Here is a 25,608-nt window from a genome sequence, read left to right as displayed (position 1 = left end):
CAGTCCCCTTTATTATGAGGATCCTGCCTTGTGCAGGTTGGCAGCGTGTAACTCGCCCGCGTGTTATAGGGTGTCTCAGACTGCCGGCCCCAGCTCCCACGGCCTGTGGCTCTCGCAGGACCCAGCCTCCTCGAGCTGCTTCCCGGAGAAATCCCTGGTGAACCCCGAACTGCCCCCTCCATTGGACAGGCCTCCCAGGAGAGGCAGCTCAGGGCTTCCTTCTCCTGTTTCCTCTGCAGATGCGGGTCCTGTGGCTCCGCAAGGCCTTGCAGAGGGTTTGGCCGAGCCGGGCCCGATCTCAGAGCCTCCAGGAAAGGCTAATGCCATGTCTGTCCTGGATGAGCAGTGGCGGCCATGCAGGGGGTGGGCGAGAGTATGACCCGGGGTCTTCTCAACCTACGGGCAGCACAGGTGGTGAATGAACATGCTTTCTGTTTTCTTCCTCTCTGAACTCTCTCCTGACCACCTCTCCTGCCTCCTCTGACCCACCCAGCCTGTTGGGAGACCTTACATGCAGGTAAAGCCCCTCCCTTTGGCCTGATGGACCCACCTCCCAGGACAGCAGGGCACTGGGTTGGAAGGAATCTCAAGGGTCACTTTGCATTGCCAGGCTCAGGCACACGCCGGGACTGGAACCCTCCCCCGAGGGACCAAGGGGATGCAGTTTTTCCTTTAAAAACCTCACCCTGCTCGAGCATTGCACCCAGGTGACAAGGACCTTTGCAGATCACAAAGCCAGCATTACTGATCTAGGGAGTAGCCCCCAACTAGTCTGAATTATAGAATGTTTTGGAGAAATGTCAGCTCCATGGCTTTCAAACTTCTACACTCATGAGAATGGACTGCAGGCTGAGGGTTGCTAAGGAGAGGGCCCGTGGAGCTCTGCTTCTGTCGACAAGATTCCCTTTCTGCCAGCAGGATCCACATGCATTCCAAAAAGCACATGCCCCCCCACCAGAGGTTTTGCCTCCTTCTGTGACAAGATGGCAGCATTACTGATCCCCAGAAATTGGTCCGTTTGGACTGAGGTGCAATTCAGTTCAGTTCAGTTCAATTCAATGTATTTCAGTAAAGATTTCCCGAACCCAAGCTACGCCCTGGCTTGTACTGGCTGCTGAGGTTCCGGAGAAGGATCACACGCAACCCCTGCCCTTGATCGCTCCTGACCTGGTACAAGGTTAAGGTCCAGATTCTTCCGTCCGCACCCTGTGTGGCTTTAGTGGCAAACTGTGTCTTTCACCAGCTTCTGTTCTGAGGGCTCACTCTTCCAAGTGGGCCTGGAAAAGCAATCCCCTTTGGAAGCAAAAAGAACCAAATTGTTTCAACAGCCTTAGGAAACCTCCATGTTCTTACTGCGAGGAAGTCATGATTCTGCCTGGCACAAGCTTCACAAAGTAACCAGCCTTTACACACGTCACCTTCCGGAAGTTCTAGTGGTTCTGGAGCATAGGTGTTGTTATCCCCATTTTCCAGACGAGCTCAGTAGGACTTGAGGATGTGAGGCGCCCCCAAGTGAGTGGTGGGGCTGGTGGAACAGACCCTCCTGGTTGCCTGTCCCCTCTGTTCCCCTGTCCCTTCATCTCTCCCAACAGGGCTTGCTGGGCAGCAGGCTCAGGGAGGCGGGGTTGTGCCTGGCAGCACTCACAGTTGCGGGGCCTCCCACGGGGACACGTCCTCCGGCTGAGAGGAGGGGCTTCGGGGCTGCTCTTGTCAGAGTGCAGAGCAGGGGTGGGTGGGAAACACCTCAGTTATGAGCTGCTGTCACTCAGTGGTTAAGGGAGTCAGAGGCCTGTCTGTCACTTCCCATTAATAGCTGCGTGCACTTGGGGAAGATACTGTTTGTCCTTGTGCCTCAACTTCCCAGTCTGTACGTTGGTGCAATAACAGCTTGTAAAGATTAGAATAATCCTAGGATAGCCCCCGGCACAGAGTCAGTGCTCTGTAAGTACCTGGTTTTGTTATTTTTCTGGCTGTCAGAAGCACTGGCTGGTGCCAGCACCTCTGTGGTCCTGCCCCCCTGCCCCCCGCCCCCCTCTATCCCTGTGCCCAGCACAGACAGCCCCAGGGCCTGGGTCCCCTCCAACTTCAGTTTGATTAAGCCGACCTCAGCAGTGCGAGGCGACAGGAGGCTGGGGCCACCGGAGCACTTCCACAGGAGCCTCCTGGAGATGCTGGGAGATGGGCTGTGGTGAGGGTAGGGGGTCCCACCCAGAAAGTTGGGAAGGGCAGTGTCAGGGAAGGCTGGGCTGGCTGTGGCGATTTGAGGTTGGCAGGGTCCCTTGGCACCTCTGGAACTACCAGTGACCAAGATGCACGCACTGTCTAGGCAATCCTTTTCCTACCCCTGTCCCTCCTCCCAGCTCATGGGAGATCAGGGATCCTTCTCAGGAAACAGGTAGTTTCCACTCGTTTTGGAGCCAGGATAAGAGGTCCGCTAGTTCAACTCCAGGGAAGACTGAAGCTCAGAGGATGGCAGAACCAGGGCCTGGGGCCAGATTTCCTACCTCTCAGCCCAGAGCTACCTCTTCTGACCACAAAACCCTCCCGGGCCCTCAAACTGGCGGGGCCTTGATCTCACAGCCGGAGACTGGGCTCGGGGCTGACTGGGCCTGGGTCTCTGTTTCAGTGATGTGGCCGTGGAACTGCCCTTCACCCTAATGCACCCCAAGCCCAAAGAGGAACCCCCACATCGAGAAGGTGAGTGGGGTCTGCGGGTCACTGGGCTGGGCTTTCCAGACAGCCAACCCCCTTCTCCACCAGCTGCTGTGTTTTCCCCTCACCCCACCTCCCTCTGGGTCAGGCTTCAGCCCAGGGTCACCCCTCTTCCCCAGCTCCCCAGGATCTTTTGCGAGACCCACACCCCTATTTACCCCTACCTCCCCAGGACGCAGAGAGGTCTGGCTCTGTTCTCTGTGGGGATGAGCAGGGGCTGGGGCGGAGGGGCCCCCTGGCCATGCTTGGGACCCTGTCTTGCACCCAGGTGTGGGGGAGGGGCTGCATGGACAGGGTGGCCCCGGACACGCCATCCCCACAGCTTTTCCAAGTGATACCAGATTGCTCATACTTTGTTGAATCTAAGACTATTCTGTTAAGAGATATTATAGTATATGCCACAAAGAAAGGAAAATGTTCCCACAATTAAACTATGCAATGCCATCGATTGTAAACATACCCGGAGTTAAGAGATGTGACAATGGCTGTTTCAGAGTTAGTGAAAGTCATGCATGCAAGAAATGAATCTAAGTCACGTGGGAAATATGCCAAAGGGAGCAGGTCCAGAGGCTCTTCCATTTGCTGGGGCCGCAGTGGGCCTCCGGGACCCTCCCTGAGCCCTCCAGCCTGCCTCTAGGGTGATTTGGGGGTATTCCTGAGACGAGGAACCAGCCTTCCTTCCCTACTCCCTTCTTCCTTTGCCCGCCTCATCTTAGCTTGGTTGTTCGGGGCTCAAACCTATGCCCCCATACCACTCACCACTAACCTGTGGGTGCCCACCCACCCTGTGTTCAGTTCCAGAGAACGAGGCACCAGTAGATACCAATCTCATAGAACTTGACACAAAGTAAGCCAAACCCTGCCTACAATGTTTGGGTGGGAGGGCCTCGGGGAGGTGGGTGGGACAACAGGGTCATTTGCATATATGCTTATTAATCCCTGACGAGCAGCTGGGCTAACCCCGTCTGCTGAGAGCCGCCTCTGCTCGCCTCTTCAGCAACCCGCTTGCCTGCATGTGACTTGAAGGACCCTCCGTGCCTGTTCCTCTTCCTCCTGACTTGGTGGGGTCTGTTCTTCCTCCCTCATCCTTGCACGTCCGTCAGTCCGTCCACAGCACCTGCTCAGCTCGCACAGGGCTGGTTCGTGGCCCTGGGCTGGGACTCTCCTGCCTCTCCCGTGCCCAAGCAGTGGACTCAAGCTGTGGGGTGGGGAAGGTTCTGGGGATCTTGTTGCTTCTGGCTCCCGAGGACTGATGCGGACTGCCCTGCGGCCAAAGGCCATCGGCTCACCGGACAGTGGCCAGAGGGGGAGACCTGGGTCGACATCGCCAACCACCTCCAGGGCCAACCAGCTTTTCCGCTCCAGCTCCAAATCCACTCTTCCCTTTTCTGCCCGGAGATATTTGGCATCTGGGGTCTCAAGTCACCCCATGAGCACACCCCACACAGCTGGCTGAATTCTGGGAGACAGGGGACTTGAGTGGGCCTAAGCGGACGTGTTTCGTGGTAGAGGGGAGCTCACTGTTCTCAGAAGCAGTCCTTAGTCCTGAAACCCCACTCAGGCACCCCCTTTCCCCACCCCACCCTTCCTCTGCCCCCCTGTTTAGACTTGCCGCCATCCACCCCTTCCTCTCTAAGATCCTGCAGGGTAGAATGTGAGCCGAGGCTCTCCCGGAGCAAGGGTCTTCACGGTTTTCTCTTTCCATAAAGCCAAGCCGGCTCTTCCCCGTGCAGAAGCTGAAGTGCTTCCTGCGAGTAGCTCTTTCGGCGGGTGGGCGGGGTTTCTTGGGCTCGTTCTTGGGGGATTCAGAATATGCCATGAAACTACTGGTGGCCTGGCCCCGCAGAGTGGGAGTAAGTTGTTCCTCTGGCCCCAGCCCAGCTTCACCCCCCCTTACCGCACCCCGAACTGCTCAAGAACCGGGCCACTTTGCAGCCCTCAGGCATGAAAGGCAAACGTAGGCCTTCCTCTGGCATTTCCACCACTGGCTGGAGGCCACATGTGACCAGGCCTACTGTCGCTGGTGGGTGTCCAGATGTGCCAGCCTGGCAGGCCTGCCTGCCCACGGTCAGCCCCAGGGGCCAGCATCCGAGTCCCATCAGCAGGCGAGCCCTCTGACTCCTCTGAATGAGCCTGCTCGCCCTGCCCTGCAAATACCCCTCGTTTTCCTTGTCTTTCCCACCAGCGACGACGACATTGTGTTTGAGGACTTTGCCCGTCAGAGACTGAAAGGCATGAAGGACGACAAGGAGGAGGAGGAGGATGGTACTGGCTCCCCACGGCTCAACGACAGATAGACTGGGCCGCCCGCCCGGGCTGCTCCGGGTCCTCTCTCCCGCACTCGGCCGCTCATTTGTCTTCTCCCCGTCCTGGTGCCCCGCCCCCTTCGTTCTTCCAGTTTCTGCCAGGGGGCCCAGTGGTCTTCCAGGCTGTGGTGGTGAGCCTTCAGCCTCAGGGTGGCCCGCATCCCCATGCCCGCAGGCCGCCCGCACCACCATAGCCCTCTCACCGCAGTCATCTTCCCATCCCCCTCTTTTCCTGCTGACCCCCAGAGAGGCCTCTGTGGCTCTGGCCTTGGAATTTGACCTGGGATGGGGAGCGGGGGGAGCACAGGGCACCGGGCTTGGAAGGGTGGGGGTGCGGGGTCAAGACTGTGAGAGAATGTCCAGGGCCCCAGGTGGTTAATATAGTCTGGCAGCTAAAGGATGACCATGTCGAAGGCCACCGTCTTCTGGCCGGGCCGGCAGCCTGTGGATGGATTCTCAACGCCTGTTTGCAGCTCTGACCCACTAAACACCTTTTCCCTTCCATGCCCATCCCTGCCCGTGTCCCTCTGCGTCTGACAGTGACATTGGCATAAACCCCAGGAGTGGAGAAAAGCGACTGGACTTTCTTACCAGCAGTTACCTAGTCTAAGGCAAGCACTGTGGACTAGCCCAAGTGTATCTCAGTGTTGTCAGGGCGTGGTCTCCTAGCTACTGGCATCTTACGCATGCTGTCCTACGAATACACGTGCGTCGAGAGAGACAGTCAGGAAGGGTCTTCAGAAAGGACCCCCTGCCCCCGCTCCCAGGCAGGATGAGCTGCAGCTGCAAAGGAGGTGTGCGGAAGGGTGGCTCCGAGAGGTGGGCACAGGGGCTGGAAGGGGAGAGTCTGCCCTGCTCCCTTTCTTTGTGGACTCGTAACCGGTGAGCCCATGGGAAGCAAGGCTGCAAGTCCAGAGGGAGCTAGGGACACCAGTGTCCTCCTCCCTCCCCTTGCAGTTCTCTGGGGCCAGGCTGGACTGGCTCTGCAGGCTGGGAGCCAGTGCCTGAGGCCACCATGCCCACAGACAAAAGGGGTCCTTCCTCAGAAGGTGGCAGGGTCCTTTGGGATACCCTCACCTAAAAGGTAAGGGGCTCCCGGGTAGCAAGGAACCCTTTGTTTCCTTGGGGAGTTGACCCCCTCAGTGGTTCCCAGTGCCATGGGGACCCCGTACCCATTGGCTGGTGTTTGCGGTTGACATCTGGGGTGTTTCCAGGGTAATAGGGCAGGCAGGGGATGAGGCAGAAAGTATCCGAAGGTCTCTGCTGTTGTCTGCTCTCTGCTGTTCACTTACTCTGTGTCCCTGGGCAAGTTCCTTTTCCTTTCTGGGCCTCAGTTTGTCACCTAGAAAACCAAGGGGTTTGACCCGATGATCACAAAGGGCCCTCCCAGGTCTGTCCTCCAAGAACTTGTGAACATTAAAGTTTCTGGCTTAGTGGATGGAGCCAGAGCCACTGACTCTGTTCTGTGCCTCCAGAGGGGACTCACTGGTCAGCCCCTGGAGGCGTCAGGGCCATGGAGAGTTCTACTTCCCCATGGCAGGCCTGGGCTGGATCCTTGCTGGGCCTCTAGGGGGTTGCCTGACGTCAAGTTGTGGCCGTAGCTAGCACGAGCTGCCTGGCCCTGGGGCCTGAGTATGACGAAAGGACAGAGCTTGCATTTGCTGAGCTTTCAGTGGGGCTGGAGGGCTGCTGGTAATAGGGCCTCCAGTGACTCACAGCTGCTCTGGATGTAGACACCTGAGCTGCACCTTATACCCAAGCAAGTACACTGATTTATGGGGCAGGGGGCTCTCTCCTCAATTCCTGCTTCCTTCTCTCTCTAGCCCATGCTTGCCTGAAAAGGGAGACAACAAAATTTTATTACACAAGTTGAATCTCAACACTTTTCAGTCCAGGCCCTCCTGGGGTGGCCGGGCAGCCATTTCCCAGGGTGAGATCACCAGCTTCGTTCCTGGCTCTGCATCACGCCCTTCCCGTCTGCCTCTCACGAAGACTCAACCCTAGGGAACCCTACTCAGGTGAGAATCAAGTCAGCTTGGACAGTCACACTCCCTGGCCAGTCCTGGTGTCCTAGTTGCAGGTGCCCCTGGCATCAAGCCCCCACCAGAGCTGGCTGGGTGGTTTGCACTTCATCGGGCAGCTGAGGACCTGATAGAACACTAGAACAATGCGCCATAAGCATGTGGGTGCCAGGGTCTTCCTCAGGAACCTCTGGAGCTGGGATAAGACCCTTCCAGATTTGGGGTAATCACTCTGCTCCATACCTCCTCCTCCATCCCCAACCTGTGCACACGAAAGACTTGCCACTGGTTTCCTGAGCTTCCACCCCTCAACATCTCCCTCACCCTTTCAGGTTTATCTCTGTGGTTACCCAAAATTTCTCCAGCTGCAGGGAGCATCATAGCCCCATCTAGCCTTTTACTCCTTGGGTGCAGGGCTGCAGAAGGGCAATGGTCAAGTTCATTTGAATTTGGCTTAACCATCCTCAGCTGATACCTTAATTGCTCAGTGTGAGCACTGGAGACACAGAGATGGGTCAGTCCCAGGCACTGTCCTCAGGAAGCTCCTGGTCAGGGAAAGTCATGAGGGAAGAATGGGGCCATTTTATTCATGGCCCCAGGGCCGCTGCTCATCCACATAGTGCCTTGATGCGAATCAGGAATGGGGCCCCTTCCAGGTGGACTCAGCCTACTCTAGAATGGACAGCTCTGTGAACGGTGCCCAGGCCGGAGTTCAGCCCTGCTTGCCCCTGGGCTGGGTGCCCCCCGGCAAGCCCTGTGCTGCAGCTCAGGGGCATTCAGACCCGTGCTTCCTCTGGCCTCTTCCTGCAAGAAAGGCCCAGATCCTCTTCCCAAGCTTCTGGTTGGCTCTAGACCCCTGCAGCCCCCAAACATGACTGGGTCCCTCTCTGCAGAGCCCCTCTCCATCTGGCATCAGGTGAGACCCCGGAGTGAAACTGGGGGTTGGGGGCACCCACTGGGCCCCAGGCCCCAGCCCAGTGTCAGTTTCGTTCTGTGCACACAGTTGGAGCCTGTGCTGAGCACATAGTGTTGTACTGAGACCCACCAGTGGGCATGGGGGTGGCATGTAGGTAGCAGTTTAGGGTGCAAGAAAGACGGTGGCCCTGAGTGAAAAATCCCCAGGCAGAGGATCAGCTGGGCTCCTCCACATTCCAACTATGAGAAGGGTCCATCCCCATGAACCTGAGGACTGGTTATCTGGCTGGACCCCACCGGCCTCCTCAGCCTCAGGGGCACTGTTTCAGCTGGGACATTGCTGGTAAGCTGGTTCCCACAGCACTGTGAAAAGCACGCTGGCCTGGAAGCCCACAGTGCCTCTGTGTCCTCATTGTCGTCACCCAGCTGAGTAGCCTTGAGCAAGCCACTCAACCTCTTGGGCTCGGTTTCCCTGGCTGTAAAATGGGACATCAATCCCTTCCCCACTTGCCTCTGTAAAGTGTGAACGGCTGCACAGGCCATGGCCCTGCCACTGCAGGGGAGCAGCTCAAGGTCACACAGGAAGTTTGCTCTGGCCTTCTGGTCCTCTCATTTAGGCAGATGTCAACCAGAAGGAGGTGCAGCCAGGTCTGCTTTGATGACCCCGCTGAGGGAAAAACGGAGACACTATTCAGGAGTGCCATGCCTCAGATAATGATCCCAGCAATCAGGACAGAGAGACAAGACTTGGGTATTGTCAGTGATTGGGGCTCTGGGCCCAGGTTGGTGAGAACCCCCAGCCCCCATCCCCGAATCAGCACTCCATCAAAGAAGCCGAGGGTGATATGGGATAGAAATTGCCTGCTCTTTCCCTTCATGGTACAAGGCCCCTTCCAGGTCAGCCAAAGCTGCCAGTACTTCATGATGATACTTGGGATGCATTTGGGATACGCAGGGGAAACCCAGGCCTCTTACACACGGTGCTGAGCTGCAGCTGACCTGTCCCCTGGTGGTTCCAGCAGCCTGAGAAGGCAGCTTCTCTCCTGACAGTGACGGGGGTGGGACGTTCTCGACCCATCCTGGAGGAAGATGTTAGGCCCCAATCCTGAACTCTTTCAGGGTCCCACGGTCATAGGCCTATGCCTGTTTTGATGTTTCTCTTTTTCATGTCAACAAGGACCAAAACAGACTCCCCCACCCCGGTGCATGAGCCTGCACCTCGGCCCGGGCAGCTCCACCACTTTGTTCTCCCTCTGGGACTGAAATGGCCAGCCCCCTGGGGCAGGCTCTCCACCTCTGACGCCCCCCTGCAGGGTCGCTGCACCGTGGCTTCACAGAGAGGCCTGTGGAAGGGGAGCGTCCTTCCCCATCACTCTCTCCCAACCCTTCGCCCCAAAAGGGAAGTCAAAGCACAGGTCCTGCAGACCCACGATCTGTAGACACTCCGACAGTGGTTTTCCCACCAGGTGCTGTGGAACCCCTGGTGTTCTGCAGCGCTCTTTTGGGGCTGCTACAGTGGGAAGGGAGGGATGGAAGCGTGGGGTAGGTCTCCAGCCCCACCCCCATACCCACTCCCACCAGAGCAGCTCTGCTTTTATCTGTCTTGTCTATTGAAGTTTCACCTTCAAAGTTTCTTTTGGAGAAAAAATTTCTTCAAACCACGATTCCGAGGTTTGACGCTAGACCAGCAGGCACGAGTTCTGCCCTTGCTCTTCACGGCGGAGTGGCTGCCATGTTCCAGCGCCGGGCACCTTTGTACCGGAGCTCAGGTCACAGGCCCAGGCCCAGTCATTCGCTTATTCACACACACACACATTTTGTCATTTGGTGATTTTGTAGCCCCCTGCCCTGGAGCTTGGGCCTAGGTTTCATTTGGGCGGGGGCCTGGTGCTCAGTGACTGGGGGGGGGGGTGTCATGATCTTGACGTTGGTCCATGCAGCGTGGGGGGCAGTGGGGTGCAGAAACAGGCCCAGCCCTCACCTAGAACTCATGTCTGTACCCCAGTGGGACACTCAGCTCTCCTGGCCCAGGCAGTGGGATGACTGAAGGAGCAATGTGATGGGAGGAGACACTAGAGTCAGGCTCCTCTTTACATGTGGACAGGTGGGTAGCAGTCCAGGTTTCTTAGAGGAAATGCTGAGGCAGGACTTTACAGCCAAAGCCCCTCCTTTGAGGGCGGGGTCTGCCCAGAGACGCTTCAGGCAGCGAGTTTCCCTTGGTCGAGTCTGCTAGGATTTCACTCCCACCTGTGTGGGCAGTCGGGTGTGTGGGCTGCAGGAGAGTGCCTGAGGGAGGCTGGTGCCCCACCTGCAGTCTCCCGAACTCCCTCCCTGCCAGCCTGTCCCTTTGCCTGGGTCCCTCATCAGGGCTGAGGGCAGGCACCTTGGTGAGATCTGGGCCAGCCCTCGACACAGAATCCTGCCCGGCCCCCACCCAGGGCATTCTGGGTGAAAATGTGAGGCTCCGGGCACTGCAGGCCACGTGGCGTGGAAGAAAGTGTGCCACCTGGCGTTCTACGTTCAGTCTGAGTGTTCCCTGGGAACCACTGACCTCGGTGTCTCCGTGTGTACCGTGGGGCTACTGCCAGGCTCTGCCCGCCTCACGGGAATTACGGCTGCAAGTGTCGTGGGAGGCGTGGGTCTGAGAGGTGCTTTCACACGAGAAGCGGGAGCTGCACAAGCTCGGGGTGCGATCATGGCCTGCGCTGCAGATCAGGATAGCCCTCGGGGAACCAGTGCAGGGTGCACAGTCCTCCGGAACAGTCTCTGCTCCGGGGGGGGCGGGGGGGCAGCCACAGACACTGGGGGCGGGGCAGGGCGGGGGCGCCTCTTCCCACTCAGTGGGAGCCGGTGCTCAGCCTGGTGCACTAACGGTGTGTGGGTCCTGGGTGTGGGGACTGACGGGTGACTGGGACAGCTCTCCGGGTCTGTGGCCCTTCTGTGAAGTGATTATTGTGTGATGCCCTCATTCCTGGGCCACCTGCCAGGTTTATTTGTTGTACCTGTGGCATTCCTTATTATCTCAGATAAGTTATTGCAGTTTATTCAACTCTCACAGGACAGTGAACAAAAGAACTATAAATAGGTGTCCATTAAAGGTCTTTTGTGACAGGTGCTGGCTGTGCTTCTTTCCTGTCCCACAAACCCTCGGTGGGACGTGGACCAGCAAGTGCCGGCCCCGATGCCCTGGCCTAGTGCGAACTCCCGTGGCCGGGTCAGGTGTTTTCTTCCCCTGCCTGTGGTCCCAGCTCCAACCCAACCCAGTCACTGCACCCCATTCCAGAGACTGCTGGGAAGCTTCCCCCCCCCCCACCCGCACACTTTACCAGCCTTATGGCCTTGGGGAAGTTGCCAAAACTCCAATCCCTGTCAGATACCACAGGGTCCCATGGCCCCTGGTTTGCTCCTGCGGTGAAGCCATCCCATCCTCTCCTGGCGCCACTGAGCACTTCTGCCGAAGTCCTGCCCCAGTTCCAGCCCTGATTCGTGTTCAGGTCTCCTTTCCTGCTCTGCTGGGTCTTCCCGATGTCACTTCTGTTTTCCACAACTTACCCCCTGCCTTTTCCAAAAGAATACCTGGGAGGAGTGAGGATACAGGTGCAAAAGATTCAAAGTTCTGAATGATAACATACAGTATTAACACAAAAGGAAGGTGCTGATGAATATAAGACAACTTTCCTAGGAAATGGATTATATAGGAAAGACAAGCTTCTACATTCCTGTAAAATGGTGTGCAACTTAGATCAGAGCATTGCCCTCCATGTTGGCCAGAAGTTGGCCTGTTTCCTGACGCCCCTCCCAGCCGGAGAAGGGCAGCGGGAGGATACTGACAGTTGAACCAGGGGACCTGAGCTAGTTTTCGTTCTGCCCCTGCATGGACTAGATCAGTCTGAGTCCAGATAACCAGCACTTATGCCCATATTTCAGTAGCAGGAATTTAATTTTTAAAAAAAGCAAAACTGGTTACAAATATGTTGCAAGAATTGAAAGGGTAAATGGGATATGAGGCAACCCAGAGACCAGGCGCAACGGGAACCCACAACCACCTGCGTGGTGGAAGCACAGGGAGAGGAGGTGGGCTTCATGGGGCTGAGGCACCAGGGCAGCCCAGCAGGGACATTGAGGGAGAGGGTATCTGAGGAGTCTGGACCTCAGAAGAAACACAGCTATCGCTGGGGATGCTGCCCAAAGCTGAGAGAGCGGGAGAAATACGCTGGTTTCTCCTCTCCTCCCACCCTCTGATTTCATGTGTGTGCCTCCTGTGGGCAGAAGCTGATTTTCAAGGAATCTTTGGAAATGTAGTTTGCAATGGTTGGTGCCCTGCCCTGCAGAGCCAGAGGCGGCCAGGGGATTAGATGGGAGACCAAATAGGCAAATCACCCGCTCCTCCTTCATCTTCTCACCCAGAAATAGAAATAACCACACTGGTCTGGATATCACAATGTGGAAGGAAGGCCCTGATATCTGACCAGGACTCCAGGCATGGGAGAGGGACTCGTTGTTTCCTCTCAGCTTTGGGCTTGCCTCCTGCTGTCACTGTCTCGCGGTGCTCTGGGACTTCATTTATCTAGCTTTTGGAAACTCTAGCAAATCAAAATCAACTTGGGAGGCATTTCAAATTCTTGCCAAGACAGAGTAAGTCCACTATAGCTTATTTCTCCTACTGATTACATAAAAAAAAAACACAACTCTGGACAAAAATACAAAACAACTGCCTAATGACTGAAAATTAAACAAAAGCAGGAAGATGGTGCAGAGGATTCAAAATTTGGAGGAGTAATCTGGGGTCAATTTCCCTTTATTTTCTCTTTTCTCCTGTGCATTTGCGCTGAAGTTAGAACCACCAAGAGAAGGTAAGACAGAACTTAGGGTCTAAACCTAAATTAGCTGATTGCCTCTAAACATAATAACAAAATCAACATTCTACAAAGTGTTATAACAGGACCAAGTCTACACAATATAACATCCACAATGTCTAGGATACAATCTGAAATTATTCAACAAACAAAGGACCAGAAAAATATGACCAATTCTCAAGGGAAAATACAATCAACATATACCAACTCTAAGATAACTTAGATGCTGGAATTATTAGAAAAGATTTTGAAGTAGCTGTTAGAACTTGAAAGTGATGGACAGATAGTGGTTCTCAACAGAGATTAGAAACTAGAAAATGAGCCAAATGGATTTTTTAGGACTGGAAAATAAAATACCTGAAATTAAAAGTTCACTGGATAGGCTCAAGAGTAGAATGAAGGTGACAGAGAAAGAGTCAATGAACTTAAAATAGATCAGTAAAAAGTATTCAATCTGAAATACTAGAGAAAAAAGATTGAAAAAATTAAGATACTGCTGCAGAAAAAAATTGTATGAAAGGCATAAACTTACAAATTCAAGAAGCTGAGCAAATCCCAGACTCAAAGAAAACCATATGATACACATAACCAAACTGCTGAAAACCAAACATAAATGTTAATATATTGAAAGCAGCTAGAGAAAATGACACATTCTTTTTTAATATATATATATATGACAGATTTTTAAAAGGATTTTATTTATTTATTTTTAGAGAGAGGGGAAGGGAGGAAGAAAGAGGGGGGATGAAACATCAATGTGTGGTTGCTTCTAGCACACCCCCTACTGAGTACCTGGCCCACAACCTAGGCATGTGCCCTGACTGGGAATCAAACCACTGATACTCTGGTTCACAGGCCTGCACTCAATCCACTGAGCTACACCATCCAGGGCAAAATGACCTTTGTATGTTCTTCCATATAAAGAATGATGATTTGATGCAGCTTTCTCAACAGAAAACATGGAGGCCAGAAGAGAATGGAACAACATCTTTGAAGTGCTAAAAGAAAAAGAATTGTCAACCCAGAATTCTGTAACCAGGGAAAATATCCTCCAAGAATGATTTAAAATAAAGAGATTCTCAGATGAAGAGAACGTAAGAGAATTTGTCACTAGCAGACCTGCAATAAAAATAAATAGATAAATAAATAAAAGAAATTCTTTAGGCTGGAAGGAAATGATGCTGGAGATGAATCTATATCTCCAGGAATTAAGAGAAACAGGCTACACTAGTCATCCTGAGTTCTTTAAATATGTGTGACTGTTGAAAGAGAAAAATATAAATTGTCTGATAGGGATGTCAGTGTATATAAAGGGAACACATATGACAACTGTAGTGTAAAGGTTAGTGGGGGGAAATAAAGACACCTATTTGTGAGACTTCTGCATTATATATACTTGAAGGAATCACACATTAATCCTAAGTATACTATGAAAGGTTATATGTGTATATGGTGATTCCTAGAGCAACAACCAAAATAGAGCCAAAAATATAAATAAAAAGGCACACTAAAAAATATTCAAATATTCCAAAAAAGGCAGGAAAGTTGGAACAACAGAATAAAAAACAGGAAGGACAAACAAAAAAATATAAGTGATAGGCCTAAATCCAACCATATCGATGGCTGTATTAAATGTAAATGATATAAACATAATTAAAAGGCAGAGATTGTCAGACTGGATTAAAAAAAAACAAAAAACCAAGATTCAGCTATATTCTGTCTACAGGAAGCCCACTTTAAATATAAAGAAAAAGCCTTGGCTGGTGTGGCTCAGTGGATTGAGCACCAGCCTACAAACTGAAAGGTCACTGGTTTGATTCCCAGTCAGGGCACATGCCAGGGAATCATGCCCCCCATGCCAGGCCAGGTTCCCAGCTGGGGGCGTGTGAGAGGCAATCAATCAATTTATCGCTCACACATTGATGTTTCTCTCCCTCTCTCCTTCCCTTCCCCTCTGTCTAAAAGTAAATAAATAAAATCTTTAAAAAATATAAAGACACAGATAAGTTGCAAGTAAAAACATGGAAAAGGTAATCATACAAACAATACTAAAAAGGAAAGCTGGCTCTGGCTGGTGTGGCTCAGTGGATTGAGCGCTGCCAATGGATTTTCTTCAAAGATGCGAAGGCAATTCGATTGTTGTCTTTTCAATAAATACTGCTGGTGAGAATGTGGAGGAATGTGGAGGAATGGAGGAATGGAGGCTGGAATGCTTATAATGGGAATGCAAAATGGTAAAACACTTTCTTAAAAATTTATTTTTCGATTATAGTTGACATACAGTATTAGTTCCAGTGTACGACAGAGTGGTTAGACATTTATATAACTTATGAAGTGATCACCTGGATAAGACTAGCAGATACTTTGGAAAACAGTTTGTCAGTTTTTCATAAATTTGTATTATAGAATTGTACACCTGAAACCTATATAATTTTATTAACCAATGTCACCCCAATAAATTCAATACAAATTAAAAATAAAAAAATAAACATGCTATAAGACTTAGTAGTTCCACTCCCAAAGGAAGTGAAAAATTACATTCCTACAAAAGCCTGTACATGAACGTAAGTGATGCCTGCATTCATAACCGTCAATAACTAGCAACAACCCAAATGTTCTTTGACAAGTGTGAATGAACTATCATACACCACACAGTGGAACACTGATCAGCAATAAAAATGAACCAACTCGTGATAGCGACAGCAGGGATGCATCTCAAATGCATTACACCGAGTGAAAGCAGCCCGACTGAAAAGGACGAATCGTACATGTCTGCTTACATGACATTCTGGAAAAGGCAAAACCATGGGGACAGGAAACAGACCCTTCATTGCCATTGGCTGTGGTTGAAGGAGGGTGGCTACAAAGTGACAGCAGGAAGGATTTTGGGGGGGGATGGAACTGTTTCACATCTTGATTGTCCAAATCAACTGTATGCCCAAAGAGTGGATTTTACTCTATGCAAATATGTACCTCAATAAAGAAGCAAAAGGGCTGGACAAAAAGAAACTAAACAATTTACAGCTCACTGTAAGACTACAAATGATGTTTATTGGGCAGGTACCATTTGCTGGGGCTTACACTGTGCCTTGAAGACAGAGATAACAGACACACCCCCTTCCTTCCAGGAGCCCTCAGATTCATAGGAGGATAAGGCAGGACAACGAAGGGTTAGAGTTGCTGTTGAATGGTATTGGAGGCAGGCCCACATGCACGCACCGCATGCCTACTGGGAGAGCACTGAGGAGGGGCCATCACGGTCAGCTGGGGCTCATGAGATGGGGAAGAAGGCGGGCTTCCTAGAGGAGGAATTGCTTGAACTGAGTTTTGAAGGATGAGGAGTTAGACAGGTGAGGAGAGGCTATGGACATTCCAGGTAGAAGGGAAGGCACCTGGAAGGCCTCAGAGGGTGAGGCAACCTGGGGCCCTCAGGGAGTTGTTAGGACTTGGATGTAGCTAGGATGAAGGGAACCAGCAGAGCCGACAGGAGATGGGACCAGTCCATGGCCATGGGGAGGGGGGTTACAGATAATTAGTCCAAAGAGCCAGGCTTTAAGCAGGGCAGCAAAAGGGATCAGATCCATGCATTTTTAGGATCACTCTGCTGCACTGTGGAGGATGGAGCAGAGCAAGAGACTAGAGGCAGGGGGACCACACAGGAACTGGGGCAGGGGGGCCACGCAGGAACTGGGGCAGGGGGACCACACAGGAACTGGGGCAGGGAGCCAGCTGAGAGATGCAGAGCTGAGGACCAGGTGGGGAAGCAGAAGAACTGACTGGAGAGATATTTAGGGGTAGCATAGCCAGGGCTTGCCTCCCATTCGATACTTGAACTTTCCCTCTCAAAGAAGAAACTGCACTTGCTGTTTCTTCTGCCTGGATTGATCTTTCCTGGACTCTTTACAAAGCGTATTTCTTCCCATTCTTTAGAGCAAGCTGCCTCCTCAGGGGGTTCTGCCTGACTGCCCCAGCCAAAGAATAGCCTTCCCCACCACTGTCCCATCTCTCTGCTTGTTTCCCCCTGAGAAGTGTGTTGCTTATTTACTTGTTTACAGTCTGAGCACATGCTCTGGGTTCTAAGCCTAAATTGGCCCTTTATTAGCATGCTGTGACACATTATTCATCTTTATGTTCCTTCTTCATTTGTAAAGTAGAAATAGTAATAATACCTACTTCTCAGAATTGTCATCAGGGTAAAATGGGTTAATATGTCTTAAGTGCTTAGAACAATCCTTGGTACATAGTAAGCATATATGTGTTATTTATTACTATTATTATTTTATAAGGGCTTATACCTTGTAATTTTCTTCAATATCGTATCCTCAGTTTCTTCTTAGCACAGTTCTTGGCACATAGCAGGCACTTTAAATACTTGAATGGGTTGTGACTAAATGAAAGAGGAACTTTCTCATCTTCACCAGCAGGTGGTGCGCGTATGCAAAGAAAAGTTAAAACTGGTTTGGCTTCTGCACAACTCGGCCAACAGATGTCGCTTCAGTTTCTGGAGGCAAGGAAACTGGGCTGAGCCCCTGGAGAAAGTTGAGCAGATAGGACCCTGGACAAGTACAGCAGATGGAGGGCCCGAAAACTAGAACTGTATTACAAAGTCAAAGTCAAAGTCAAAAAGCTGAATTATGTTTTGCATGATTACATATTCTAAAGCTGTATTTTCTTTCTGTTTTCTCACTTGATGGAGCAGCTGCAACAAGGAGCTGACCCTGTAGGCATCCACACAAGGGAAACCTCGGTTCAGTGATGTGGGGGATTGTGGGCATCAAAGGGAGTGGGCGTCTGACACACAACAGCAGGAAGCCACAAACCCTGCGTGACGCTTCTCCCCCTGTGCTGTGGATTTCTGTGTGTGGGGGGGGGGGGCGGGGACAGTGCTCAAAATGTTCTCTATGCACCGGGACTGGGCACCTGAACGGGAACTGGGCCTCTGCGGGGAGCTTCTGGGCTGGTGCTGACAATGGGCCAGAAAACCAGTCTGTACAAATAGAGGTCAGGGGGGTGGTGTGTACAGTGACAGGAGCAAGGGGTGAGGTAAGGCCAGTGGACAGCCCGAGCTGTCCTGTTGCTCTCAGTGCGGGGAAGGCATTCCCGGCAGAGTGTGCTGTGTGAGCAAAGGCATGGGGCTTGAAGTACCTGGGCTCAGTTCCTGAAGTCTGAGTAATTTGGTGTGGCTGGAGAATAGTGTTCAAGACGCTGTCTAGTGTGGATGGAGGACAGGGTTAAGGTCAGGGAGTGTACTAGTTGTCTAGTGCTGGCAGACTAGCTAGTCTAGCGGTCTAGCGCCTTTTCTCCCCCACCCCACCCCCCACCCCCACCCCAGGTCTTTTCAAAAGTCATTGGAGTCCCAGGCCCACCAGCCTGGTACAGCCCTAGCTTATTCTTGTCCCCATGTAATTAGTAATAGTGGCCGCTTTCACTGTCCAAAGTTGCCTGGTGTGTGCGGTCACATTAGTTAGCGGCCCCCCGTGTGCTTCCATTATCACAGTGACCCCATCTTTACTGAGGACAAGAGCAGGCCCTGTCCATCTCAGCAGCAGCTCAGCAGAGACGGGAGGCCCAGGGAGAATGAGTTTCAAGCCTGGGACCATCAAGAAGGATCCCGCAGCAGGGTTTCTGCCTGCAGGAGGCTAGGACAGGTTTCTGAGGCCTGCTGGCAGGTGCTAATGGAAGCTGAAGAGTCCTCTCCACCCCCTCCTTGTTCACTTCCTTTTTCCATCTCCAGGCCACCACAGGCTCGGGTCTGCTGCCAGGCAAGGAGCACTGGAGTACAGATACAGAGTCAGAGGTGGGGCAGCCAGGGTCAGGTCCTCAGATCCGGAGCAGGGCAGGGATGCCCCCAGGGTGCATCCTGGGCTCTGGGTCTGCTCTGCTCCTGATGCCCTGTGTGACCTGGAGGAGGGCTGTTAGGCTTTCTGGGCCTCGGTTTCCCCATTAGTACAATGAAGGGTTAGTTGAGGTGGACTGCATGGGACTGGCCAGTGCGGGATAAATTGCCTTGAGGCAGCACTGAGGGAAGGGGGCTGGGCAGTGAGGGAGAGGTGAGGGGGTGGAGGCAGGGACTCTGAAGGAGCCGAATGCATTATCCCAGGAATATTTACTGCCCCAGCCCCTTCTCCCAGTCTGGGAAAGGCCGTGCCGTGCATTAGTCTGCTAGGCAGAGACTTAACGAAGAAGGAGATGGGCTCCAGGGACCGCAGGCAGTGCCTCCGGAGGTCACGAGGCCAGCCCCAGCCCAGACAGGGGAACCTGGAGCCAGAGACGGGCAGGGCTGTCCACACTCAGTGTCAGACTGGGCCAGGCCGGCAGGAGCCGGCTCTGCCATGTGCACTGCTGAATCCCCGGCACCCAGCGCGCAGTAAGATCTCAACCGGGGTGTCTGAGTGAGAACCGAATGACTTAGCCAGTCAGGCTGAGCTCAGACTGAAGCCTCGTCCTCTGGACTGCAGCCGGACCCTCGCTGAGGGGCATGGGGAAGACAGGGGTCACAGAAATAAACTCAAGGAGATGGCTCCCTTTGTTTTTGAGAGGAAATTTCACAATTTTTACAGGGTCACAGAATTCTGGGGAGTGACATGTTTCTCAAAGTACATAGCTGGTCTCACGTCTATCACTGTTCTGACAGTTACACACCTTCCTCTGCCTCTCCCACTCTCTACCATGCCTGCTCTCCAGGGGACATCCGGGACGGAATTTTCCCCCTGGCACTTGGCCCTGCAGGTCCCTGAAGGCCCCTGCGGGCCCCTGCAGTCTCTTGCCCGTCTCAGCCTTCCAGCAGCATTCCTGCCGTGTGATTAAAGGGGGAGGCTGGCCTTGCGCCGGGGTCTTGGCACTGCTGAGGGGGTGCTGGAGGGGTGGGTGGCATGAGGGTATCAGGGCAGGACTGGCCAGATCCCCTTCCCCATTTCACCTCTTTCTGTGAGGGATCTCCTATCACAGCTCTCCACACCCCTGACTTCTCTGAAGGCGGAGGTCCCTCTACTGCCGACCAGTACGGAACGCAGGGGAAGCAGATCTGTCTTACTCACACACACCTCCTACCTACTCCCAGCCATGAACGGTCTTCTCCAGTTCTCTGACTGACAAGGTCTTCCTGCCTGAAGGTCGTTCTCTGTTCTGGGAACTCCTACTCGTCCTTTAAAACCCACTCAAACATGACTTCCTCTAAGAAGTCTCCCTAGGCTGGGTCAGGGGTCCTTACTCTAAACTTTCAGTTTCCTGGGACTTCTTTTCTCTAAACCTTGATTAAATATGACTCCTCCCCTGGGCCATTTGCTTCTCCGGCACTGGAACAGCTGTATTCAGCAGAGGCTGAGTGAATGGCTGGATCTGCAGAGGAGACAGGGCTGAGGGCCCCGGGGACCTAGCGATAGTCCCACAAGACCAAAGGTCACTAGTAGGCTACAAGGAGGATGGCAGCCCAGAGACAGCATTTAATGGGCACTAAGCTTAAATGTCAACTGGCACATCTGAAACTCTCATTCGTTTGATGTTTGACAACTATCAACTGGATACTTAGCTTAGTAGCAGCTCTCATACAAACCCTCAGAGATGTTTGCTGACAATGAGCCCACAACTAACAGCATGTTTTATTTGCCAGGGCTTATTGCAGACTTTGACCATATCATCAGAGGGCACGTCTTTGGAACTGGGGAGGTGATCTGTTAAAGTTCTCTAACCATGTTAGAGACACAGCTACTACTTTGTCCTGGAGGATTGCTCTTTGAAGGTCATTGACAGATGGGAATGCTTCAAGAGAATGTAATCCCTTCTCATGAGGAATGACGGGATAGGGATCTGCTAGGAGAAGACAGGGTGCCTGCACTGGCCCTAACTCTGCACAGAGCAATCCTGGGGAGAGGTGTGCTCCTGGCCCAAACACAGAGCCAGGGCTGGACTGTCAGGAAGTCTCAGGCCGAAGCCTCTGGCACTGAAACGGATGCTCCTGGGAAGAGAGGAGTGAGCCCCTTATCGAGAGAGGGTGCTTCTTACTGAGGTGGCTTGGGAGATGGCTCCCACATTACCTCTGAGGTCCTTTTCAATGTTTAGAAGGCACATATTCTAGGATGATGCAGCCCTAAAATTCTGAAATGCCAGAGGTCTGGGCTTCTGCTACGTGGTTCCGGGACTCTGAGATCCTCAGTGTGAAACAGCCCAGCCTAGGGAACCTGAGGCAGGAGAGAGGCCTCTGAGCCTGGCCCCACTGGCCCTGCCCAGCTGCCTCCTTGCTCCCACATATCCCAAGGAGCCATTTTATCCACCCCCACCTCGAGGGTGCTTCTCCCAGCCTCTCACATGCCCGAGCGGGCAGTTCCTACACCTCTAGCCAGAAGACTGTGGCATGACAAAGGGTAAAGGGAATACCAGATAATTCATCAGAGGGATTGATGGCAAAGCAGCAGAGAATGAGCCATCCTTTTTCTTGTCTGAATTAACTGACTCAGTTCTGTGTGGCTGGAATTCCTCCCTGGTAGCCTTGTGTGATGCTAGATTTATCAGCCCAATTGAATCTCTGCCCCACCAACCCCCATCCCCACCGAGGTGATGACCAGTGGAAGGGTAAGAGGATGCAGAGGAAGCACAGGCTCCCGCCCTGGCTGTGTGTGACCCCACCTCACAGGATAAAAAGCAGCCCTGTTTGGAGAGCAGTGCCATCCCAGCGGGAAGTCTGCGGGTCTAGCCTCCACCCAGCTCTGGGCAGTCAGAGCCCATTTCCTTTCCCACAGCCCAGGAGAAGATGCCAAGGGTCACCACACCTCAGGGAGGTCCAGAACGCCCTCCCAAGTATCCCCTCCAGCCCCTTCAATGCTCGAAGGTCGGCAGGAATGACACGGCAGGACTTACAAGAGCAGAGTATCAGAGATTATTGCAGACTTTATAGAAAACTGCCCGAGGGACATCCAGGTTTCTGGGGTAGGGGTGACAAGGCAGGCCTCAACCAGTGTGTTGGAGGGTGACTTCCTGTGTGCAGAAGCAGCCCAGGCCAGCCATTCTGCCTGACCGAGGGGTGGGAGTCAAGGAGAGGCATCCGCCTCCCCACTCACCAATTGTGCTTTGGGATCATGCAGAAGGCAGGTCGCTGAGGCTCTGACCCTGAACAAAAGGGCGTGTGCCTGAGACAGGAGGTGAGACCCCCTTCCTCTTCCAGAAGACATGGAGTGGGGGGTAGGGAACACGGCAGCAAGAAATCCTTAGGGGAGGGGACACATGGGTGGGAAACAGCACGTATGCAGCATCTCCCAGCCCTTCAGAGACCCCTTCCTGACCCCTCACTGAGGCCATGGTGAGTGGGGGTGACCCTGGTTCTGAGGCCCAACTTTGCACCCCCAGGAATCTCCCTTCCCTGTGGGGACCTGCCAGTATGGATGGGGGTATGTGGCACCCGCACCCGTCTCGCAGGGCTGGAGAGTTCATTTTAGGAGGTAAAAAGGGTGAGCACATTTCAGGGATGGATTTCTTATTGGACCCTGACCTAGTAGTGAGGGGGAGGGTTGAGTATTGAGTGTAAGCTACAGGTGTGGGTGGAATCAAGAGCCTAAGACTTGGACAAGGGTTGTAACTCAGACCAGGTGAAGAGCTGAGTCTAGATTGGGGTGAACACTGAGTGCTAGGCGATCAGAGCCCCAGCGGGAAAGGCTGAGGACTGGCTCCACACTAAGGCTATATAGTGAGTGCCCGTCTCTGGGATGGGAGAGACCACGGGAGCTGAGCCCCAAGCAGGGGCCAAAGAAGGGAGGGGCATGAGCCATAGTGGGGTGGTGGATGGCATGGGACACACCCTCTGACGGTGGCGGGGGGGGGGGCGGGGAGAGCACCCAACACGTCGGAGCCCCAGGATGGGGATATCTATGCAGGATGGAGGGCTAGGAGTTCTGGTGTGAGAAAAAAGGCTCAAAGTCCACAAAAACCTTTTCGTGGGAGTGCTCTGCTTCTGAGACCAAAGTGGGACGTGAGGGTGGGAGCTCTGGGAAGGAAAGTGAGGGCTCCAAGCTGGAGATGGGGGTCCATGAAGTCTAGGGTGTTTCCTGCTGAGAGTAAGGACTCAGGAAGAGCTTGGTGGATGCAATCTCAGGGCTTCTGGATTTTAGGGCCAGGTCTCTGGGTGAGTCTTAAAAGGGGGCGAGGAGAGTTGATGGGTCCGCAGCCTGGGATGGGTGGGTAGGGTTTCTGGAATCAGAAGGGGCGTATCTGGGTCTTTGATAGTGAGGGTTCTCAGAGGCTGGGAAGAAGGGGCTACAGTTTGGGGTCTCCAGGTGTGTGTGGGGGTGGGGTGGGACGGGAAGTGATGCCAAAATTCAAAGGTCTCAGGCAGGTCAGGGGCAAGTCTCAAAAGCCCCAAGCTCGCGGGTGTCCCATACCCACTGCTGCAGGCCAGGTAGCCTCAGTAAAGTCATCAGCTGGTAGGGGCACCTCCAACCTCGAAGAGGCAAAGCTCAGAGGCCCGAGCTCGGGGAAGTGGCGCGGGAGCCGGTGGGAGCGGCTGGGGCAGGCGCACGGCGCGGGTCGGCATCCTGTTCGTAGCGGTAGTGGTAGCCCTCCATCTGGTCCCGGCAGGCCTCACGCAAGTTGCGCATCCAGCGCTGGATGCCGCGGCGGTTTAGGTAGAGCACCATTAAGAAGATGAGGCCGATGAGCGCCAGCACCAGCCCGAAGAAGACATAGGAAGCTTCCAGCTCCGGTCCGGTGAGTTCTACTTCTTCCCCACGACCTTCGGCGCCGCGTTCCGCGCAATGCAGCTGCGCCTCGTCCAGGTCCACGAAAGGCCTGTCGTGCAGGGGCCTCGGGGCAGTGCATCGCAGGCGCCGCGCGTCGGGGACGCGCTCCGTGGCGTTATGAAGCCAGGCCAGCAGGGGGCGCGCGGCGCAGCCGCAGCGCAGGGGGTTGTCGGCAAGCAGCAGGCGCGGCACCGGCAGGCCGCCATCGCGCTCGAGTGCGCGCAGGTCGTCGGGGCCCAGGCCGGCCAGTTTGTTGCGGCGCGCGTCCAGCTGCTCGAGGTGCGGCAGGCGCAGCGCGGCAGACGGCAGGCGGCTCAGTCCGTTGTCCGCGAGGCCCAGGAGGCGCAGCTCGTCCAGAGGGACGAGCGCGGCGTCCAGCGCGGCCAGCAGCGCGGGGCCGCCCCGCGCCAGCGCGTGGTTGAGCTGCAGCGAGTGTAGCGTCGGCAGCCCGCGGAAAGCGCCGGCGCCCAGGGCGCGCAGCGGGTTGTGGCTCAGGTCGAGCGCCGCCAGACTAGGCAACCCGTCGAAGGCGCCGTCTTCCACTACCTCGATGTTGTTGTGCGTGAGGCGCAGAGCGGTCAGTAACGGCAGGCGCACGCCGCCTGCCGCCACCTCCTCCCCGTCCGCGTCCCCGCCGGCGAAGGCGGCAGCGCGCAGCACCGTCAGGTTGGCGCCCACGATGGTGAGGTTGCGCGCGTCGGGCGGCACGTCCCGCGGCGGCTGCCGGAGCTCGGCGCCCGACGCGCAGCGCAACAGCAGCTTGGGGCCACCGAAGCAGTAGCACTGGAAGGGACAGGGCGCAGCGGGCTGGCTCAGTGCCGCGGCCACGAGCAGCAGCCCCTGTAGCAGAGGCCCCCTTGGCTCCGGCTGTCCCGCGCGCGGGGCCATCGCGGCGGCCCCCGCATCCAGCGCCCGGGCCGCCGCTCTCACCAGTGAGTTTGGAGCGCCTTGGGGGCGGGGAGGGGGGCGGGTGGGGCAAGTCCTTGACCTGCAGATGCTGGCAGTCGCGGTCGGTCTGTCCACTGGCTCTAAAATCCGAGGAGCCTTCCCTTTCCTGGCTGGCGCGAGAGGGGTCAAGCGGGGAGCGGAGCCCCCCGCCCCCGGTGCCCTACTCGCCCTGCGCGCTGGCCTCCGGCTTCCGTGGCCGTTCCGGGCTTGGAGCCGAGTGGGCAGGGTTTGCCTCCCCCCCCTCCCCGCCTCCCAGCCTCCTCCTCCGCCCCCAGCGGAGTCTCCTCGCCCTCCTCGCGGAGAGGCGGGGTGGGAGGCTACGGAGAATCTGGGCTTTTGGCTGCTGTGCTTTCTCTCTCCCCTTCTCGGACTCCGGTCTGCTGAGAAGTTTGGCTCTCCCAGGTTCTCGGTGTCTCATCTCCTCCACTTCCCATGTTTAAGCTGGTTCCTTCTTCCTCCCTCTCTGGCACCTGTGGGGCTGGGTCGGACTGAGGAGAGCAGGCAGGTGGGTCAGCCCCACGGAATGAGAATTGGGGGCAGGACTTTAGCGTCCCCCCCTCCCCACAAGCGCAAGCAGTGATGAGGGGTGGGCTGAGAAAGTTACTCATTTTTCAGGCTCTTCCTAATCTCTGTGATCTAGGAGAGAGCTGTGCAAGGAGAGACTGGAAAATCCCCAGCCTCCAGCCCCCTCCACTTCGACCCCGATTACATTAGGGCTGTCTGGGTTACCACCACTGCAAGTCTAATGGGAATAGCGTTTCCTTGACCTTGTCCCACCGCGCCTCCGAAACTCAGGGGCAACCCCTCCGCTTCCCCCTTGCTCACAACGCACTGGCTGCTAAGCCGGGGTTCTTTCATCTCATCTCCTCCACTAAGCTGGACTCCTCCTCCAACCACTCTCCCAGGCCTTGGGACCAGTGGGTGTGGTGATTCAGCTCTTTGATGTCCCCTCCCTGCCCCGGCTCCTAGGCAGACACCCCACTAGACTGTTCTACTGGGTCTCAGGACCCTGGGTTGTTGGACAACATCAACTGTCCCTCCTTCCCTCCATGGTGCCCCACCTATAAGTAATGAATGGGTGGAGGGCTTGGGGCTCTAGTGGTGGGAGAACAGGAGCAGATTTTGC

At 54.5% G+C, this 25,608-nt stretch overlaps 2 protein-coding genes across 6 annotated transcripts in view; one reads left to right on the top strand and one right to left on the bottom strand.

The window, feature by feature from the left end:
• The window catches only part of ARRB1 (arrestin beta 1), a 66,939-nt gene extending 60,479 nt beyond the window's left edge, over positions 1 to 6,460 (top strand). For 4 of the 5 annotated variants that reach the window (XM_045817783.1, XM_045817786.1, XM_045817785.1 and 1 more), the window contains 4 exons: positions 494 to 517; positions 2,627 to 2,697; positions 3,508 to 3,559; positions 4,898 to 6,460. In XM_045817783.1, the coding sequence (XP_045673739.1) occupies positions 494 to 517; positions 2,627 to 2,697; positions 3,508 to 3,559; positions 4,898 to 5,009 (259 nt within the window). In that variant the 3' untranslated portion in view covers positions 5,010 to 6,460. The remainder of the gene's footprint in view (positions 1 to 493; positions 518 to 2,626; positions 2,698 to 3,507; positions 3,560 to 4,897) is intronic. The other variant, XM_045817782.1, reaches the window with a different exon arrangement.
• A 16,792-nt stretch (positions 6,461 to 23,252) lies between these two features.
• On the bottom strand, positions 23,253 to 24,422 carry TPBGL (trophoblast glycoprotein like). Its single transcript, XM_045818303.1, has one exon. The coding sequence runs from the start codon at positions 24,420 to 24,422 to the stop codon at positions 23,253 to 23,255; it is 1,170 nt and encodes a 389-aa protein (XP_045674259.1).
• Positions 24,423 to 25,608: the final 1,186 nt, after the last annotated feature.

The sequence above is a fragment of the Phyllostomus hastatus genome, unplaced genomic scaffold, assembly GCF_019186645.2.
Source record: "Phyllostomus hastatus isolate PE091 unplaced genomic scaffold, TTU_PhHast_1.1 phas_scaffold_317, whole genome shotgun sequence".
Taxonomy (NCBI): Eukaryota; Metazoa; Chordata; class Mammalia; order Chiroptera; family Phyllostomidae; genus Phyllostomus; species Phyllostomus hastatus.
This window is presented reverse-complemented; position numbering and strand designations above follow the sequence as displayed.